General features: G+C 45.5%; 1 protein-coding gene and 1 long non-coding RNA gene across 4 annotated transcripts in view; one reads left to right on the top strand and one right to left on the bottom strand.

The window, feature by feature from the left end:
* The window catches only part of NRTN (neurturin), a 118,256-nt gene extending 102,668 nt beyond the window's left edge, over positions 1-15,588 (bottom strand). Inside the window, exon 1 of one of the 3 annotated variants that reach the window (XM_033954665.1) lies at positions 14,113-15,588. In XM_033954665.1, coding sequence (XP_033810556.1) covers positions 14,113-14,141 — 29 coding nt within the window. In that variant the 5' untranslated portion in view covers positions 14,142-15,588. Of the gene's footprint in view, positions 1-14,005 lie in introns of all 3 variants that reach the window. The other 2 variants (XM_033954667.1, XM_033954666.1) reach the window with 2 other exon arrangements.
* On the top strand, positions 14,685-20,666 carry LOC117364966. The gene is made up of 3 exons (XR_004540334.1): positions 14,685-14,824; positions 15,197-15,301; positions 19,975-20,666. It is a non-coding gene; the product is annotated as an uncharacterized LOC117364966 (long non-coding RNA).
* Positions 20,667-21,293: the final 627 nt, after the last annotated feature.

Below are 21,293 nucleotides of genomic sequence, written 5' to 3' on the forward strand. Positions count from 1 at the left end.
TCTGTTCTTCCCTGCCTTCCAACCTGCCCTCCCATGCCATATCTATCCCTTTCCAACTATCCTATCCTCCTATTCTATACATCTCCCTCTACACCACCCCCATGTCCACCATTTCTGCCTTTCTCTTTCTGTCTTCCCTTCAAGTATCTCATTCCCCTTTCCTTCACAGTACCCCACCTTCAACTACTCTCTTTTTCTATCCCTTCAGACCATTGCCCACTAGTTCCCCATGTTTCTGGCCCTATAAGTCCTTCCCCTTCACTCTCCACCTGGCACGTCTTTGCAACCCATCCCCCATTCTACTTTAAAAAAAAAAAACCAAAAACAGTCCTGGGTGCTTCATGGCCTGGCATGTCCTCCCCCTTCACCTCCACTCACGTTTTTGGTAAGGGGAATGCCGGCTGCGACAGCGACTCTGAAACGCAATCCCCTCCCCATGTTCCTTGTGCCGCGGTCAGTCCAGGCTGAAAAAGGAAGTTGCATCATTGGGGGCGGAATGCGGCACAAGGAATACGAAAAGGGAGGCTGCAGGCCGCATTTCATAGTTGTTGTTGAAGGTGATGTTGGACCAGCATGCATAGCTGCCCTGTTTGCACCCCCCCTCCTAATGCTGGCCCTGCCGCTTTGGACTTCCCCACACCTCCCCCCCGGGTCGCTATTATTTTAAATGTTATGGCAGCTGTGGCGCTGTATCCACCAGAGGAGACTTCTAACCTCGGCCTTCCCCGGAACTCTTCATACAGCAGCCACCCGCCTAGGCGGGGACAGGAAGTTGCTGCTGCATGAACAGTTCCAGGGCAGGCTGACAGCAGAAGTTTCATCTGTTGGATGCTGTGCTGTGGCTGCTGGAAAATATAAAATAATAGTGATCCGGGGTAGAGGCAGGCAGCAGGCAGGCAGGTGTGCAGAGGGAGGAAGGGCAGAGGGAGGAAGGAAGGAAGAGGAGGAACTGAAGCATTGGCAATTTTGGGGGAGGCCACTGCCCCTGTGGCCACCTGTGTTCCGACGCCTATGGCCTAGATAATAAATGCCACCTAAATAATACATAGGTGCTTTTGGCTGCCGAATGCCACTATGGGCGTGGCTAATGCCGGAAGTGGAATTAGGCGGCCTTAAGCACCTATGTAGGTGCAATTTACAGCATATACAGGCACCGGAAATGTAAGCCTAGAAAACCATGGCCTACCTTTCCGGCACCTATCTTTCACAGAGGCATGATTCTCAGGGTGCCATTGAGTGACCGACACGTGATTGGCAGCTGTTTTTTTAGGCAGCCGCCGATATCGGCGCCCTATAGAAAATCTGGGCCTACGTGCATAGCCCTCGATGGAGACTGCCTCCACTTTGATGGTTGAGCTAAGAACTTTTCAGTGACCCCTCATATTTGCACATTTTTCTTAAAGAGTGAGCTCTATCCTCCAGATTCTATAAAGGTTGCCCTAATTTCCACACTAAAATTTGGGTGCAGTCCTGAGATGCATGCACAATTTAATTGTTTAATGAGTCAATCAATGGCAATAATTCTCTATCAATTACTGACACTGATTAATACTAATTAGGATTTGCATGCACATCAAGCTGTGTGCTATTCTATAACACTGGGCAACCAAAACCCGTGGAGGGGCATTTTTGATAGGACGTGTAAATCTGACTTTGGATGCTTTAAGAAAAACATCCAAAAATCGGGTGGAGAAAATGTCCGTTTTTGAATCTGCAAGACATCTATCTTTTTTTTCTTTTCTTTTATTTTAAATGGCCCAGCTAGCCATTTTGTTCAGCTAGACATCTGACAAGTAGGAAGTTTTGTCCAGCTAGATGTCTAATTTTTTTGCCATTATGGAAGAAAAAAAAGGTAAAATCACTACTAATTTACTTACCCCCCCCCTTTTACTAAACCGTGATAGTGGTTATTAGCGCAGGGAGCCGCACTGAATGCTCTGCGCTGCCTCCGATGCTCAAAGAGTTCCTATGAGCGTCAGGAGCAGCGCAGCTCCCTGCGCTAATAACCGCTATCATGATTTGGTAAAATGGGGGGTTAATATATTATTCTGTTTTAAATAACAAACAATAATCAAAAAGGAAAGAAAAAAGAAACTTCAGCAACCTCACAGAAAGACAAATATTTGTCATTTCTTTATTGGGTCTAAATGTCAATCATTTATCTCATTTTTTTAAAAAAAACTCTCCATAAAATTTGATATAATAATTGTGCTTTAGTGAATTTTCTTTTTTGAGCAGGAAATTAAAATAAATGTGTTCTCATCAAATATATGCAGTGTTAGATGAAATAAGTAGGCAGTGCTAGGAAAGACAGAGCATCAAATAAAATTTTGGGGCAAGTTCAGTTTATACCCCTTGAAGAATCCAACAATACTTGTGTGAAACGGTGGCAGTCCCCGTTGGGATTTTAAGTGCCTCTTATTTAATCAAACTCTTCATATATTTGATGAGAACACATTTTATTTTCTTGCTCACAAAAGAAAATTCATTGAAACACAATTATTATATCAAATTTACCCCCTCCTTTACAAAGCCATGTTAGCGTTTATAGTTCCAGCCGCCGCGGGAACAGCTCCGACACTCATAGAATTCCTATGAGCATCCGAACTATTACCACCGTTGCCTGCGCTAGAAATGCTAGCGCAGCTTTGTAAAGGAGGGTCTTAGTGAGACTTCTTTTTACGAGACTAACGATGGTCACTTGGACCCAATAATGAAATGACAAATGTTTGTCTTTCTGAGAGTGGCTGGTCAAATGCGCGCAAGACAATTGCGCGGTCTGCTTGCATTAGATAGGGTATCCTATCTGAGAGGTCGCTAAAGTCTCTTTTTCGATATTGTTTGCTATTTAAGATAGAATCATATATCAAGTGCTTTAGTGGGGTTTTTGGTTTTACAATTTTTGCACTTTCAACACTACTCAAGAAAAAAACACGTCCAAATTAAAACACCCAAAACAAGCCATTTGTCTGTAGGAGGGGCCAGCATTTTTAATGGACTGGACACACAGACATGCCAGCAGAGCAGGGAGGCGCTGCTGTGAACTCCGCATAAAGGATGCCAGGTACACATCTCACCATAACCCCTGCACATTATATGGTGAACCCTCCAAAACTCCCTCAAAACCCACTGTACCCACCTGTCTTCCAGCTCAACAGCCCTTATGCCTGCAGGTGTTATCTATATGGCAGTACAGTGGGTTTTTGGTGGGCTCCCTTTCTCTGCAGTCCACTGCACTGCCCACCAGGATAATCCAGAGACCTGCTTGCAGCTCTATTAGGACTGGCTATAGTATCTGTAGCTGTCATAGAGACAGATATGTAGCATTTCATGCAGATATTTGGGGGGTGGGAGGAAGTCAGTGACCACTGGGGGGGAGCATATTTTCGTGCCTCCAGTGGGAATCTGGTCAGTTTGGGTACCTTTTTGGCCCTTATTCATTTTAAAAACAGATCTAGGCCGAAACATCCAAATTGTGCTTGGGGCGTTTTGTAAAATGTTGGATTATTGCTGTAAAACATCCAAATGCTAAACCCGCCCTAATCCCACCCCAAATACGCCTCTAACATGCCCCCTTAACATTTAGATGCTCTGGAGACAAAAACAACCAGAAAAACAACTAGAAAGTCAGTTTTGAAAATGCCCACTGGACGTTTTGATTATTAAGACGACCAAGTGCCAGTTTATGCCGTCTTTTGTTCATCTTTTTTGAAAATGAGCCCCATAATATGCAACCCCCAAAAAGTCATGGCCCAGGGCAGGGGCATTCTAAAAATGTGTTTGCGGCGTATAGAAAACAGAGGATGTGTGCCCAAATTGGGCGCCAGGGATTACATCTGGTTTCAGCAGACTTAAGTCCTGGCACTCAAATTTGAATGTTGGAATCAGAGCCATATGCGTTTCTATAAAGTGTGCCCAGCTCAGAGTAACTTTTATAGACGAGCGCTGTGCCAATTTTTCTGGCACCAGGTTTTATGCAATCAAAAAGGTGAAAAAGATTAACCAAAACCAAATTAGATCCACACAAAGTTAATCAATTGGAGAATAGAAAACTAACTAAATGAAGGAAAGAATCTCAGAATTGCCACTCCAAGGATCATAGTAGTATTATCCATATAAGGAATTGTGACATGGGTAACTTTCATTAATCCAAAACCTTCATATACTAAAAATGACTACTTTGTCTATTTAATAAATTATCTCTACTCTGAACATATTTAATACATAAATTATTATATTTTTTCTTTTTATATGAGAGAAAGATTTTTGCTGATATCAGTCAGCTTGTGCATATAACACCATAGAAAACACAATTCATAGGGCTCCTTTTACTAAGGTGTGCTAGGGTTTTTAGCACACACAGAATATTAGTGCACGCAAACCTCCGCACTATGCGGAAAAACTAACGCCAGCTCAATGCTGGCGTTAGCGTCTAGCGCGTGCGGCAATTTTGCGCATGCTAAAACCGCTATCGCAGCTTAATAAAAGGAGTCCATAGTCTTATGTTTTCTGTGGTATTATATGCACAAGTTGACTGATATCAGCAAAAAAAAAACTTTCTCTCATATAAAAAGAAAAAATAGAAAATATAGAATAATTTATGTATTAAATATGTTCAGAGTAGTGATAATTTATTAAATAGCCTTTGCCACAAACACTAACACCAGCTCAGTGTTTAGAGCAAATTCTCATGCCTGATAGTTTTCTGAAACATGCACATTTAACTGCTCAACGTGCCCCCAACCCACCCACGCTGCTTCCATGTCCACATCCCCTTCAAGTTGCATGCTCTATAATTTGGCTAAAGGCAGCTACATGTGTAATTGATAATTGATACCAAGAAACGCCAAATAAGGCCAATTATAAATAGAAGCCCGAAAGCCCGTATCGAAGGGTGCATGTAACTCGGGGAGGGAAGGCCCGTGTGTGCGTTTGGTGGTAGGCTTATGTGGGTGACGAGGGCCACATCGGAGCGCGATTGGTCAGCAGGACTTTTCCCGCTGAAGCGGAACACAGGGATTGGGCAGCCACAGTCATCGGGTAGTGATGGGAGGGAGGTTTCAAAAGTTGGGACCCCGGAGGACTCAGAGCTTACCTGGCACTCTGAGGCGGCTTTTGGTGGTTGCGGTATGTTCAGCTGTTCAGGCCGAACTTTTCATGGTGATGGCGCATCGAGAGGCACCTGCGGAGCTGTCCCTGCTTGCCAGAGACTCTTTCGATGAGGAGGAAGAGCAGGTGAGCTTGGGTGCATCAGGAGGAGGGATGATTGCTGCTGCCACGGCGTTCAAATGCTGCAGCGTGGTCAGCGATCACCTTGGAGGTAGCGGGCCTGGCAGGAGCAGGCGGGGGAAGGAGAAGGGATTCTGGAGAGGCCAGGGTAAATCCACAGGCCCCAGAACAGGGGGAGGCCTCGGGGCACTCCTGAGGAGGGAGGTAGCTGGGGTTGGAGGAGGTGCTGGTGGGCTGCATGAGGGGAGTGACGCTGCACCTCGGGCGAGGGTGGGGATTGAGGAGGATCCAGTTTAGGCAGGTGTGGGAGCCAGTGGGCATGACCATACCGGGCCTGGGGTATGGTAAGAAGGGGCACCGCATGGAGAGGTTATGGAGTCTCCTGGGTATTGGCCAGCTTGACTACTGGGGCAGTAGGGATTCCCCTGGGGAGCAACTCCATAGTCAGTGGCTTTTGCCACCCTTTCCTTGTACTGGACCACCACCGGGATGGGGAGTAGCAGACGGTGAGGGTCGGCCTATGGCGGGGACGTCGAGTGGTGGGGGTTGGAGTGGTTGGGGGTGGCCCCAGGGCATAACTTCTGCCGGTACTGTGCAGGTTTCTGCACCTTGTCCGGATATTTCTCTGCAGGCACCAGGAGAGACTGGCATGCAGTCCGACGGTCTGGAAGCGACTACATTGTGTGGAACGGTATGCAGTGTTCTGGAGCCCTCAGAGTTGTGGCGAGTGACCGCAGGCAGTCTGAGCATGGTGGCTGCTGAAGATGGCGCCACTGGAGGATCTGATGGGGAGCAGTGGTGGCTGGAGGTGTCCCCATGATGAGTAACATGGCACAATGTGCTGGAGGGGGAGGGGGGAGCAAGCGGGGCAGGAGGGGGAAGGGGAAGCACAGGCATAGAAGCTGTGCTCGGTCGTCTTCTTCATCCTCTTCATCTTATTATTCTTCTCAATCTTTTCCCACTAACTCAGCTTTGTCACCATTGCAGTTGGGTGGGGGAAGACGGGGGGAGGGGCTGTGAAACCAGTCAGCCAGGACAGAGGAGCACCTGCTTTCGAGGCTTTTACCGAGCTCTGCGAAAAAAATTCCCAGAGTCTTGAGGTGCAAGATTAGGAAGCAGGCTTGCATCAACATTTTTCAGCTCTTGGAGGGTAGGGACCGTTGAAAAAGCATGAAGAAGAATAGGAAGGAGGGCACTCAAGTTCAAGTTTCAAATTTATTTAAAATTTCTTATACCACTTAATCGGACTTCTGAGCGGTGTGCAATAAAAATATAGCTTACAATGATAACACCATGTTAGAACTTGTCAATAAAATTGGCAGGGGAGGTTAGAAGAACGAAAAGACTGGTTTCTCGCAACATTATTAACTGGATGCAGGCCTTCATGCACTTGGCGAACGTGTGGTGCTGTGAGCATCCGCAGGACTACTGTTTGCTTCTGGCATACACGGATTCTATTCTGGACACTTATCATCACTTTGGGGGTTGGGCATGGCTCAACTACAATGAAGCGTTCTGAGATAAGATGACGAACAAGCTTAGGGTACACAGGACATCAACCTGTGGTTCAGGCATATGGCTTCCAAGTCTGGCTGTGAGATAGGAGGCGGGCTGGTGAGGGTGGGGCCCTTGGGGGCTGGGGGGAGTTGGCCCTTTCACGTAGCGGTCGGTGGTGGGGGTCAGCCTTCCGGGGGAGGTCAGGACATCTATTGGAAGTTCAACAGGGCAACCTGTCCTTTCCTGGACTGCAGATTTTGGCACATCTGCTAGCAGTACAGACAGAATCACTCTGTGCTAAAGTGCCCCATGAAGGGGGCAGGTGCTGCCCCGGGAGGGGCCAAGTGAGTCAGGGGCGAGCAGAGTGCCCACCCCCATCAGGGTGGCTGCTCTGTTGCCCTGGCTTTGTGAGTATGGCAACAACAAAGTAGCAGGGGGGTTGGAGCAGGGCTTTTGCGAAGGTTTTCATATCCCTTTCCATTGAGCAATTGATAACGTGCAATTTGTGAACTCTTCCTCGGTCTATCGCTTGTGGAGGTGGTCTAGGTTAAGTTTCAGGAGGAAATTGCCTGGTCCTTTCCCCTTGCATCCTTTTCCCAGAGATGCGGGTGTCCCCTCTTGTAATCATAACTAAGAAGGACCTGAGTAAATTCTGACTCATCCACAACTTATCTCAGCTGGAAGGGAAGTCTGTGAATGATGGGATTCCGGAGGATTTATGTGCAGTACGTTATGTCTTCTTCTATTCGGCTATCCAACTCATCCTCCGGGCAGGCAGAGGAGATCTCCTGGCTAAAGTTGACATCGAGTTGGCTTTTTGACTATTGCCAGTTCATCCAGCGTTGTATCAGCTCTTGGGGTTTCGTTTTGAGGGGGAGTATTACTATGACCGTTGCCTGCCGATGGGCTGCTCGATTCCTTGCACATATTTTGAACTCTTCAGCACCTTTTCTGTTCATAGGGACTGCAGCTCACTGAAGGAGACATTTGAACCTCTGGCAGTGGGATTTGGGATACCCTTGGTGGTGGATAAATTGGAAGGTCCCACCACAGTCCTTACTTTCTTGAGGATTGAGATGGATACTACATGCATGCGCGTGATTGTCTTGCGCGTTTTTGACCTGTCACCTTTCTATTGATGCGGCACGGCGTACCTGCTAGGTGGATCATGGGACATTGTTTTGTCCACTGGGTAGGGAAGCGAGCGGTGACTTGACCGGGTGGTCAGCATCTGGGCCTACAGCACTCGGGTATCTGGATTTCCCGGTGGGGTCAGCGGGGAGTGCGATGGCACCATTTTTTGCCCCTTATGGCAGATCTGCGACATTGCCCGCGGCGACTGGACGTGTTACTCCTGCACCTCAGGGGAAATGATGTGGATACATGGACTGGAAAGCAACTAATTGACACTATTAAAGATGATCTCCTTGTGATCCTATTCTGGTATCCAGGGACGATGCTGGCATGGTAGGACATCATTCCCCATCCTCGCTGGCTGGAGTCACGGAAATGGCCCAGGGGGCTCCACAAGGTGAACCGGCAGTCTCAGGGAGGTGGGTGGAGTCTCAGGGAGGGGTGCAAATTAAATACGAATGGGTGGATGTGGCTTGTTCTGGGTTGTTTGCACAGGATGGGGTGCACTTGTCGGACGTTAGATTGAATTTACTGCTGGATGACTTTGCTATGGGTTGTGAGTGATGGGTTGCATATTAGCTGCAGGTCTGTTGATTGGGGGGGGGTGGTGGCTGCAATTGCACTGCAGGCCTATGGCAGTATTCCAAGCTACTGGATGTTGGGCTCATTGGGGGATGAGCTGCGGGCAGGCGGGGGGAGCCGTGCCTGGGGGTTCAGGTGATCCTGGTGAATAGGGCATGCGGCGTACATGCCACCCCTCAGAGCCTTGCAAACATGGCAGGATCAGAGGCAATGTTTTGATGTTCTGTTGTAGATCTGGACAATTGTTATGTTTGCTGTTTGTTTGAGCTGTTACTACCAATAAGCAGGGCTGCGGCTAAAATTTTCCACCAACTTGGATCCATGTGTTATTATTCTAGGAGTTGGGGGATTAGGGGGAGGGGGTAAAATAGGGAAGTGGGCTTATGCCTATCCTGCTCTTACCAATTTCAAATTAATTTAGGCACACAACTAACCTTAATCTAGAACTTCCTTACAAAAATTTGCATGCTGGTCGGAAATGTGAACATGCAAGTTCATAAAATTGGGGGAATAGTGTGTACTCTAGAAAACTGTGTATTATATGCAAATAGTACACACTATTAAGGCATTTGTTTAAAAAAAAAAATGTTCTCACTGTCCATCCTTAATATATTAGTGAAAGGTTTACTGAGGACTTTCTGTCTCTCTTCTACGTTGCCTACAATCATGTCACAACTGGGCGACAAGATTTCTGTGAAAGAGCGAAGAGGTGGGATCATGTGACTTCACTGTTTATTTGCCTCCATTGGTTCCCTGTTCAGTTCAGCAGCCAATTCAAATTCCTCTGTCTAGTTTACAAAACATTACACACTGGCACGCTGTTTTATTTGTCGTCTTTCACAATCCCATACACTCACTCTATCATGTGCCTTACGATCTATAGATTCCAACCATCTACTGTAGTCTTACCATTGCCCGAACAGGCTCACTATGAGTCAACCAGATCTTCTTCTTATTACTTTCTTTAGAATGCCTTGCCTTCTAATCTTCACTCTGAGCTTAGCTTTGCTAAATTCAAGACGTTACTAAAAACTCACTTCTTTGGATTATCTTTTAATATCCCAAATAGCCCAGGCACATAATTTCCTCAAATCAGTTACTGAATTGAATGAGTCAAGTGTGTGAGGGTGGCCAGATTCGGAGGTGGGGGGGGGGGGGGGGGGAGTGTTTAGGAAAAAGTGTTTTACTGTCTTGTGTTACTAGGACCGCCTATGTCTTGTTCCGAATGATTTTGAGTGAACCTATGATATTTTTCTCTGTCCTGTTGATAATGGCGTTCCTTTTCCATGTGTTTATTTTAATGTAAGATGCCTTGATCTGCTTGCAGCACTGGAGGGTTATCAAATTTTAATAAACATAAATATTTCTTCTGTAGACCCCCCCTCCATGGGGGTGCTGACTCCAAGACTTGAGGAGGACAGTGAGATCTAGTCAGAGAAACTGTGATAACTCCTAAGGAAGCCAGATCTTCCAGGATTAATGCTGAGACCAATCCTACAGACCTACTCATCATTTATTTATTTTTTGTAGTTATATACCAATTATAGCCTGAGTAGTCACATTCAGGTACTCAAAACATTTTTTCCCCTGTCCAAGTGGGCAATTAAATGACTTGTCCAGGGTCACAAGGAGCAGTGTAGGATTTGAACCCACAACCTCAGGGTGCGGAGGCTGTAGCTCTAACCACTGCACCACACACCCTGAGGGACAGGATATGGATAAACAAAGAAGCAGGACAGGCTCTGTCAAGATGTTTTCCCTCAGTTTGCTCCTTATTAGATCAGCGTTAAAGACCATCACATGGCATTCCATCTACATAGTTGACTTGCCACAACACTATGATTTTAATTAAGAATGTAATTACTAAAAGAACTATTTTCCTTCCATGAGTGCATGGTAGAAACCAGTTAAAAAAAATTGATTGGAATGTTGTACACCCACTTTACTATAGAAAACAGAAGCTCTTGTAGCTTGAGTCAATAGATACAGATTATGGTACGAGGGGGGTGCTGAAAACTTCTCAGCCCAACCAACCAACTTCCTAAATCCTGAGCGTTATTTTTCCACCGTAGCTGAAAAGCGTGTCGTTATCTTATCTTGTTAAGTGGCAATCTGCAGAAATGAAAATGGTTTCAGATCATTGATTGAACCATATGCACATCATTCTCCTCTTGGGTGGGCTGAGAACTTTTCAGCGCCTCCCTCGCATCTACCCCCAGATAAACTATTGGGACTATCATAGATCAAACAGCAAAATTAGCATAAGGAAGATGCTCTGCTCCTGCAGATTTGTCTATGATACTCTGGTCCTGAAGGTTTGATTTCCGAGGATACTTTCTGGCTGTTAGGTAATGTGGCTTCAGTACCCACAATTATTTGCCCTAGGTCAGATATAGATGGAGGGGACACAGAGCTGTCATTATTAGGCTTCATGGAGAAGGGATTTTTCATTATTCACAACTGAGTTATATAATCTCCAGCACGTATTAGGGATGTGCATATTTTTTCAAGTCAAAACACAGGATGGGTTGTGCAGCACAGCAAATCTCTCTATTCCGGGATGTATGGAGAGGGAGGGGTGAAAGGGCATCCGTGTCCCGAGGCTTCTTCAACCCCCGCCCCTCTTGAAGTTCAAGAACTCCGTGTTTTCCCAAATTTGGAGACACGTGGAGGGAGGGGAGGGGGGGACAACCCCATGTTAAAACTCACTGGAGCAACAGACCTCCTCTTTTCAGGACACTGTCTTGAGTTTTCCCTTTTCTGATTCTGAACAGTAAATAATTGTCCCTGCAAAGCTCAAGGAATCAAAACATTTCCTTCTGGTGCACCCCTGGCCGTGGGTTTGGCTGCTGGTTTAATAATGAATACCTTTTACTAAGGCGCGCTAGCATTTTTAGCGCACGCAGGAAATTACCGCACGCTACACGGCCAGAACTATCGCCAGCTCAGTGCTGGCATTAAGGTCTAGCGCGCGGGGCGATTTAGCTAGTCCGCGCGCTAAAGCCCCAACGCGACTTTGTAAAAGGAGCCCTTAATCATAGGTTACTAGGACTAATCTTGAATCTAAGGCAGGGGTGTCAAAGTCCCTCCTCGAGGGCCGCAATCCAGCCGGGTTTTCAGGATGTCCCCAATGAATATGCATGAGATCTATCAGCATACAATGAAAGCAGTGCATGCAAATAGATCTCATGCATATTCATTGGGGACATCCTGAAAACCTGGCTGGATTGTGGCCCTCGAGGAGGGACTTTGACACCCCTGATCTAACGGGAGTGTGTATCAGCAGCTCCATTTATTGATTTTTTTTTTTAATTTAAATTTAAATTTAATTTGTATTGTTTGCAAGCCTGAAAGCTATTGAAGGGGTGTATATTCAGGTACAATAGCTATTGTAATTACATTAGTGACTTATATTCCACCTTTACCTTGCAGTTCTAAGCGTATTACAGTATAAGACAGCTGGACATTTCCAGGAAGTTACAATTTAGGGGATGCTTACAGTTCTAAGTGGGATATAGTGTAAGATAGCTGGGATTTTCTGGAAGTTACAATTGGGGGATGCTTACACAATAGATACGGGGAATTACAATTAAGGGGATGCTTACATAGTAGATGCAGGTGGATTACAGTTTAGGGAAGGTTTAATGGAGGAGGCAGAGGGGAGAAGTTGGGGAAGGGAGAATTGAGGAATACTAGTAGGGAAGAAGAGTTTAGGGTTGGTTACTTGTTAGGGTCGGTGGGAAGGTTGTATAGCTTTTTGGAATAGTAGGGTTTTGATTTCTTTTCGGAATGATTTAAAGTCACTTGTAGTTTACAACAAGTTGGAGATATAGGGGTCCAGTTTCGCTGCCTGCGTCGCTAGGAGGCCGTCCTACATCTTCTTTCGCTGAGTAATTAGTGGGGGGGGGGGGTGAAAGGGAATATTAGGCCAACAATAGAAAAATCAAATCAAATCTGTGAAGTGGGGGAGATTGGGCTATCTCGCCAGATACATCTGGGACTCCTTTTACGACGACGCGTTAGCGGCTTTATCGCACGCGCGTTTAACACCCCCCCCCCCCCGCGCTAGCCAAAAACTACCGCCTACTCAAGAGGAGGCGGTAGCGGCAAATTAGCGCGCGCTATTACGCACGTTAAACCGCTAACGCGACTTCCTAAAAGGAGCCCCTCGTCATTGATCACTTGCAACACTTCAAAAAGGAGATGGCAGCAGCTGCAGCACTCCTAACCCATCCCTATAACATGTATTGGGGAGGGGGAGGATGCTCTGCTGCGCAGGCAGGCAAAGATCACAGCTTTTTTTAGTCTGCATTGTTGGCCTGTCATTCCCTCTTACCCCGCTAATTACACCTTCCCTTAGTAATTCCGCTGCTTTTTTTTTTTTTTTTTTTTACAAACGCATATGATGAGCCCTGAATCATGGGAGTGTTTTCAGAGATGCTCTGGGCTCATTTCTGGATGGGGATGGGGGTTACCCTCAGACTTCACATGGCTGGACATTTGATTCCTATCTGAGCTAACTCTGTAATACACTGTGAGGGAAAACGCTTAATAGGGGGAGAAAAGGCGCGTAGCCTTCCCATCAGTGCGCTGTATTGTAATAAGCAATTCAAAACAGTTACATCTCCCTTCCTAAAAATCCAGGTTTTCTTTCAATTAACATGTGACTATTTTTAGAAGTACATTCTGGTTGGTGGGGGGGGTTGGCGGCTGACTTTCTTTAGCCCTCCCAAATGAAGAAAATGCGTGCGATTTCATTTTCGCGACCGTTTGCTCTAGATTTACAACGAACTACATATCTCTAATAGGATGCTTTCCATGCCTGTCCCAGCGAGTATCTAGTTCGGACACATTAGTACTGGAGTACTTTCCTGTTCACCGACACCCCCTCCCCCCCTTCTCCGTACCAGGCTCCTTCCGACCAGGAAGGTCACTTCCCGAAACCTGCCGAGGAACGTTTTTAACGCGGGCTACCGCCGGTTCACAACGCGCGCAAGGAAAGATCCAGCGTGGCTGAAATGGCCCAGAAAGGAAACCTGTCACCGGCCTTTTTGTACGGGGTTACTCATAGGCGCCAACACTTCCAAGCGCTTGGGGGGTGCCAATCATAAACTGTGAAGGAGCCTGCTCAATAATGGGGTGCTCATATGCTAGAAACACATGCCCTGTCCGGGGGGGGGGGGGGAGGGGGATGGATGAAGAGCAGAGGGAGTTTTACAGTGTCGCAGCCGTCTGATCAGTTAATGGAAACATCTTTAGAAAGTGAAGCCATTGTTTTAAGAAGGTTAATTTCAGACTTTTTTTTTGGGGGGGCAGGGATGTTGTTGGATCCCCCTTTACCCTTTAAGCCAGGTCTCCCAGAAATAAAATGTCAGCAGTAAACACTAGCTTTCATTCGGCTGAGAACCCTTTTACTAAATTTGTTAAAACTTAGTTGTGATTGTTAGCTGCAAATATATCCCTAATTCTACATCACATATTGCTTATCTTACAGATGTAAAGAAACAAGGAAAGGCGCCCCCCCAAAAAAAAAAACCCCAAAACAAAACACGAACTTTCCTACCTTTAGCTGGAACAGGCCAAATGACTAGTCAGACAACGGTCTTGTCTTTGGTTCCAAGAAGAAGAACCGAAAACAACTCAAAGCCATTAAGAAAATGTATAATGCACCTATATTGTGACTGGTCTAAGCCATCCATTGAGTGGAAGAATAGACGCCCACAACTGGGCAGCGAATCCTAATCCCACGGGTGGTGTGTGTTAACCCTTTAAATCGAGCAGGGGCACCTTCATGCTTCTGGCCGTCGTCATTCCGCTCCTCAGTGCAGCCACGGACTGGCCAGATCTCGCTCCGCCGCATGAAGTCCCAGCGCGGTGGCTCCCAAAGGGCAGGAATCCATCAGACAGCCAGGGCCGAAGAGCTCGCAGAACCTTCGTGCAGCTGCATCAGAGAGATGGCAAATATAAAGAAAGAAAGCCCATCACGGAGCTCGTTTCATAGTCCAAAACTTGCAAAGGTTCCTCTGAAGATCAGTCGGTTTCGTCCTCTGAAGAAAGGTCTGGCCTCGGCTCAAGTCCCACCTGCCTCTCAGGCGCAGGTCGCTCTTTCCTTCTTTAACTTAAATGGAAAATCGGATACTTTCGTTCACTTTTCCCTTGATAAGTTCAGTTTTCACTGGCTGAGGGTCTCTCGGGCCCTCAAAGCCTGGTAAAACTGCGTTTCTTTTCTCCAAGTGATGTTGCTTCTCTGCCCCCAGCTGCTTTTGCCAGACCCTTAAGGGCTGCTCACCTTGACCCGCTGATCGGAGCCGAAGCACGTTCTCCTGGGACTCCCACTTGCAACTAGGATCCGCTTCTGTGATGCTACTTTCTGGATTCCCAGGTATTGCCTTCACCCGCAGCACCAGTAAGCTCTTGGGGGGTGGGGGGGGAGGGGCTGCCTCGTCCAGCTTCAGTTCCTCTGGACCGCTTTCCTCCTCCGTCTGTCGTGGATCCTGCGCTTTTTTTTGTTTCCAAGTGCTGATGAGAGCTTGCTCTTCTCTGTGTCTGCTAAATCTTTTCGTTCCTATTTTGCCAGATCTCGAGAGGTTTTTTTTTTTTTTTTTTTTGAAAATTACAACAGTATCTGAGTGATGTGAAAGAGACTGAGCGAAACAGATTTCTGGAGGCTTGCTGTCATGAGTTTTTCTCTCTCTCTCTTTATTCTCTTTCCCCTTCCCTCTCTCTAACTCCTCCTCGTGGATTGGGGTATCAGGTTACTGACGGCAGCTCCAGGCATTGCACAATCGCATTTCATTCAAGAAAAGAACAGCAAGCAAAAAGTCAGTGAGGCAGCAAATGACAGAACTTTTAGTACCAGGTGAGAATGGCTGTACTTTCCCCAAACAACCTTGCCACGCCTCCTGTTTCATATCCCAGTTTGAACCCTGGGCGGCTCAGACCCGGGATGGCCCCCAGGGATTAGTTGTGATCTAGCCCCCAAACCAAAGCCTGGTACCCTGGTTTCTCCGGTCATCCTGGGCGGGCTTCCCGCTGAGAGCCAGGGCTCAAACTCTGACCTCTCCCTCTGAAGTTCATTGCTCCTGGGTGCGAGGAGCTCCCTCTACAGAGCAAGCATTTGGTAGAGGAGCTCAGAGCAGTCTGGGGTTATTCTTAGGCAGTGCTGGCAAAAAATCATTCTGCCTGCAGAATGGTCACAGTAAGGCTATACCAGCTGTGGACTCCTCCCCTCACCCATAAGCAAACCTCTCTCTCTTCCTCTGCATCTTCCTATATTTTCTCTACTCCTCTCTGTCTCAGAAAGATCTCCTACCCTATTTCAGATTCAGAGCAAGTAAACTTCACTGGCATGACGATTTGTACACATGCTGCTAAAGTAATATATATTAATGTTTTTAAGTATTCCTCTCCTCATATCTCTGTCCCTCTGTTTTTGTGTCCATCTTTCTATGCATCTCTTCCTATTTGTCTCATTTCTCAGTTCCTATACCTCTTTCTTCATCTTTCTCTCTCTCGGACCCTTTTATCCCTGATTCTTGATCTCCTTTTTTTCCCCCCCACTCTTTCAAAATACTAGGGGCCGCTGAAAAGTTCTCAGCCTAGCCCACAACGTTGGGGCCATCTCCATCGAGGACTATACATTTAGTCCAGCGATTTTCCACTTTTTTCATTCCCATATTTTTCCAACAGAATGAAAAGAAAAAAAAAAAAAAAGTGGAAAATCGCTGGACTAAGCATATAGCCCTCGATGGAGATGACCCCTACTTTATTGGTTAGGCGGAGAACTTTTCAGCGGCCTCTTGGAGCTTTCTTACTCTCCCTCTTTCTCTGCAGGTTTTTCTACACTCTGTCCTTTCAGTAGTCACATCCAGTGCTAAACCTTTCACTCAGCCCTATCCCTTCCCTGAGGTGGTCTTCCTCTGGTATGCTGCTATATTTCATTTCTCAGATCTTTTTCACATGCTAGAATCTGTTCTAGTGTCGGTGAGTCAGCAATGGGAAAGAGGTGTTCCCCCCCCCCCCCCCATTTCTCAGACTTTGCCAACAGATCCATCTTATCTAAATGTATAAATAAAGCATGTTCCTGACTTCTGAAAAGACAGAAAAACAGTTTATAATCAGATTTGTTCAGATCTGTAAAGCATTTTCTACCCGAAGCTGAAAATTAAATGTGCAGAACAACTGAAACACTTCATGAGCAGACACGCAGTCACCTTCGGGGTGGATGGCCTGGTTGCGCATTTGTTGCTTCATGGCAGCTTTGATAGAGATGTAGTAAAGAGTAGTAGTATTTCTATGTTAAGTAACATAGAAACATAGAAATAGACGGCCCATCCAGTCTGCCCACCTAATAACCCTCCCCTACCATTACCCTGTAAATAGATCCCACGTGTCGATCCCATTTGGCCTTAAAATCAGGCACGCTGCTGGCCTCAATCACCTGAAGTGGAAGACTATTCCAGCGATCAACCACCCTTTCAGTGAAAAAGAATTTCCTGGTGTCACCGCGCAGTTTCTCGCCCCTGATTTTCCACGGATGCCCCCTTGTTGCCGTGGAACCCTTGAAAAAGAAGATATCTTCCTCCGCTTCAATGCGGCCCGTGAGATAAATATTACCATGCTGAGACAGACCAAAGGACAATCAAGCCCAACAATACTAGAAAAAGAAAGTTTTAGAAATGTATTTAGCATTTTAAAGATTCCCCGTTGTGGTCACATTTTAATTTAATTTTTGAGGAGTTACTGTTCTTTAAAGCAGTGTTTCTCAACTCGGTCCTGGAGTATCCCCTTGCCAGGCAGGTTTTCAAGATATACACGTTGAATTTGCATCAACTTGATTTGCATACACTGCCTCCATTATATGCAAATGTCTTTCATGCATATTGCTTGTGGATATCTGGAAAACCCTGACTGGCAAGGGGGTACTCCAGGACCGGGTTGAGAAATACTGCTTTAAAGGGTATGTAAATGCCTTTTCATTAGCCCCTTACACTATTTTGATTGTAAGGATTTGGTTCATGCAAATTATTTTTCATTTTCTAAAGGACAAATATGTGAAGAAGCTTGTGTAGCAGCCATAATTAAAAGGAGATATTCAGGAGATATTTGTAAAGGAAAATATTTAGTACAAGTAGGATAAGAATATATCAGAGATACCCCATCATTAATGTCCTCTGCTCTACCCACAGACCTGCTTAAAAATACTCATTCAGCCATATCCATATTATTCCTTTCTGGGAGAGTTGAGAACATAAAAAGGGGGAAGGGGTAAAACGTGGACCTCACGGACTTGACGGACCTCGCGGATCTAAACCCGCACGTCCTTAAAAATCTGAGGTCCGTGCTGCTTGTAGTTAGTTTCTGGCTCTGACAGACCTCGGTGACAATTTAGCACTGACGGATCCGTCTCAGCATAGGGAGGGAACAATGTCACCGAGGTCTGTCAAAGCCAGAGACTAGTGCTAGTGCTGGAGCGGCTTTAAAACAAATCCTTTAAACTGGTTTCCTGCAGCCCCAGTAAATCGGCTCTGACAGACCTCAGTGACATTGTAGCGCTGACGGATCCTAATACTTTCCCCTCCCTATGCTGAGACGGATCCGTCAGCACTAAATTGTCACCGAGGTCTGTCAGAGCCAGAAGCTAACTATAAGTGGCACGGACCTCAGATTTTTAAGGACGTGCAGGTTTAGATCCGCGAGGTCCGTCAGGTCCGCGTTTTACCCCTTCCCCATAAAAAGTGCCAACCTAGATTAGCCCCATGATCCATTAAGCCCATCCTCCTGTCCCTGACAATGGTCAGCCTGGGGCACCTGGAATACTCCAAAGATCCCAGATCGGAAAACTTATTCCATCTTGCTACTCTCGGGAGGTAGAGACATTTGAATGTTCCTGGGATAATAGTGGTTTCTACACCTGGCCAATTGGATTTAACTGCATTTTTAAACCTTGAGCACATTCTCTGGCATCAAATTTCATAGTTTAATTATTTGTTGACTGGGGGGGAAAAAAACCAGTTTCTGGAATTTGTTTTAGATCTGCTGCTAGTTAGTTTCATGCACACAAATGGCTCAGCTTTAGAAAGTTTTATTTCATGCTGGAACATTTGTATTAGACGTGTGTGGGGGAATAGGGACAAAAAAGTCTTTGTTACAATAGAGATGGATCAAAAGTGAATGGGGATGGGTTAGAAGTGATTGGGGACTGGAGGGAATGGGGGACCCGAAAAGTTACAATTCCACAAACTGAGGGAGACAGAAATAATCAGCTCTCTCACAAACCCCTGTACTATTTACAAACCTTTCTGTCACAAGGATTGCACTTAACAAATTTGGCTCCCAATTTACTGGGACCAGATTATGTCCCCATGCACACCTCGACTCCAAAACAGTTAAAAAAAAAAAAAAAAAGCAGTTCATCCTGATGAAAACTGATGCATGTGTTCAGCAATTTTGTGAATGGGGGAGACACTGACAAACATGGGAACATTCATAGATTTGTTTTGAGCATTTTGAGCATAATCTCCACCAAGCTAGTCTCATCTATGTGACTGATAACACAGCTAATATGAAAGCAGCACTTTGAGATGAGGTCTTGGCAGGTTCCTACTCCCACTTCATACCAACCCACTGGAATCAACTGCCCCCACAGATTAGATCCCTTGAAGGACTCCTCAACTTTAGGAAAGCAATGAAAACATACCTCTTCACCTAACTACCCCACCCATGACCGATAGTTTATAAGGAAATGTATATTGATACAAGATCCTTGGTTTGTGTCACCTTAGGATAAAAACTTGAATTGAAAAACCTTGCAACTATGGTAAATTGCAACCTGCAAGCTATATACAGTGGTACCTTGGAATCCGAACTTAATCTGTTCCAGAACCCAGTTCGAGTTCCAAAACGTTTGAGTTCCAAGACAATTTTTCCCATCGAAAATAATAGAATCTGGATTAATCCGTTCCTTGGTCCCACAAACTCAGATTTTCAAATAAATTTAACAGTAAACACACCGGCATAGACTGCAAGATCGGGCCCCCACCGGCGGAGACAGCAAGATCGGGCCCCCCTGGCATAGACAGCAAGATTGGGCCCCCACCGGCATAGACAGCAAGATCAGCAATGGCAACTGCAAGCAGTGCTCAGCCCAAAGCTTCCCTCTGACGTGAACCGCCCAGGCGTAAACAGGAAGCTGTGTCAGAGGGGAACCTTTGGGCTGAGCAACACTTGCAGTTCCCGCACGTTCAGATTCCAAAGTAGCGTTCAGATTCTGGGGCAAAAATTAATTTAAAAAAAATAGTTCGGATTCCAAGTTGTTCGAGTTCTGGGGAATTCGGATTCCGAGGTACCACTGTATTATGTATATTTTTATTAGATCCTTAATATGTGTTGAGTTAGGATAAAAATTGTACCAGAAAAACTTGCACTCTAACTATGTTAACCTGTAACCCGTCCTGAACTCTTTGGGGAGGATGGGATAGAAAACAAATTAATTAAATAAATAAATAAAATAAATCTCATACTCTCTCATAGACTCCAGTCATCAAAAACTGAAGTTGATCTGAATGGCATCCTCAATAAGCAGAGGAGCTGCCTGCAATTGCCACTGAACCAGATGCAAGCAAGCAGTTCCTGACCAAACTGTGCCCAGTTCATGACTCCTTGCTGGCAGAAGTTGTTATGGTACTGGAACCATTTGACAGGACAACAAAAGAATTGTCAACAGATACTAATCCTTCAATGCATGTAGCGGTCCCAATAAAATGTCCGTTGTAACAGCATCTGGCAGTGGCAAGCTGAGACAGATAGGCGATAGCAAACCTTAAAGAATCGTCTCGCAGATCACCTGGATCACTGCTTTGTAGCTACAGAGATGCATTTGGCAGCATTACTGGATGCAAGACTGAAGGGTTGTTTAGATCTGATGACAGTTGAAAGATGGAAAAGTGCCATAAACAGTCTACAAACAATGACAGCAGATCAAGCCGTGGCTGAGGTGCAGCCAATTGTCAAACCACCAATAAAATTTCCAAAGCAAGAAGAATCAGAGATGGATTTTTTTTTTTTTTTTGTCTGTTGAAGACTTATTCAAGGGCCAAGAAACAGCTTCAGTGATCGACAAACACAGACAAGGAATTGGGCTCATCTGTTACTATCTACTGTGTGGCCGAAACTAACCCATGTTGTCTGCTCTCTGGATCTCCTTCTGCTAGCATATCATCAGAATTTTTTTTTTTTTTTTTGCAGTTGCAGGATGAAAAATCAAGGAATGTAGAACGGAACTGAGCTCTGGCTCTGAAAATGGTTTATTATTTTCTTGCATATTTAACAAAATTATGCCTATTGTTTTGTGTTAAATTTTAACAAGTTGTAGTACACAGTTTCCACTAAATTCTGTATATGGTGCTAAAAATTGTGTGCACAAATTTGGGTATGTGCCCAATTTGTGCATGCAATTTAATTGAATAAAAAGTATTATCAATAATTGAGTGCTAATAATCTATTACCAATGCTAATGGTAGTAATTAAACTTTATGCACACAATTTTAGGCACCGGGTTCTGCGTGTAAATTATATGTGCAGCTCCAAAAAGGGGACATGACCATGGGAGGGTCAAGCGCAAATAAGGGCATTCCTGAAATTTATGTGCACTGTTATAGAATAATGGGGCTCTGTGCCTAATTTAGGGGTCCTTTTATTAAGGTGCACTAACTGATTTAGCGCATGCTAAATGCTAAGGCATCCATTATATCCTAAGGGTGTCTTAGCATTTAGTGCATGCTAAGGGGTCCTTTTATTAAGGTGCACTAACTGATTTAGCGCATGCTAAATGCTAAGGCATCTATTATATC

The sequence above is a fragment of the Geotrypetes seraphini genome, chromosome 8, assembly GCF_902459505.1.
Source record: "Geotrypetes seraphini chromosome 8, aGeoSer1.1, whole genome shotgun sequence".
Taxonomy (NCBI): domain Eukaryota; kingdom Metazoa; phylum Chordata; class Amphibia; order Gymnophiona; family Dermophiidae; genus Geotrypetes; species Geotrypetes seraphini.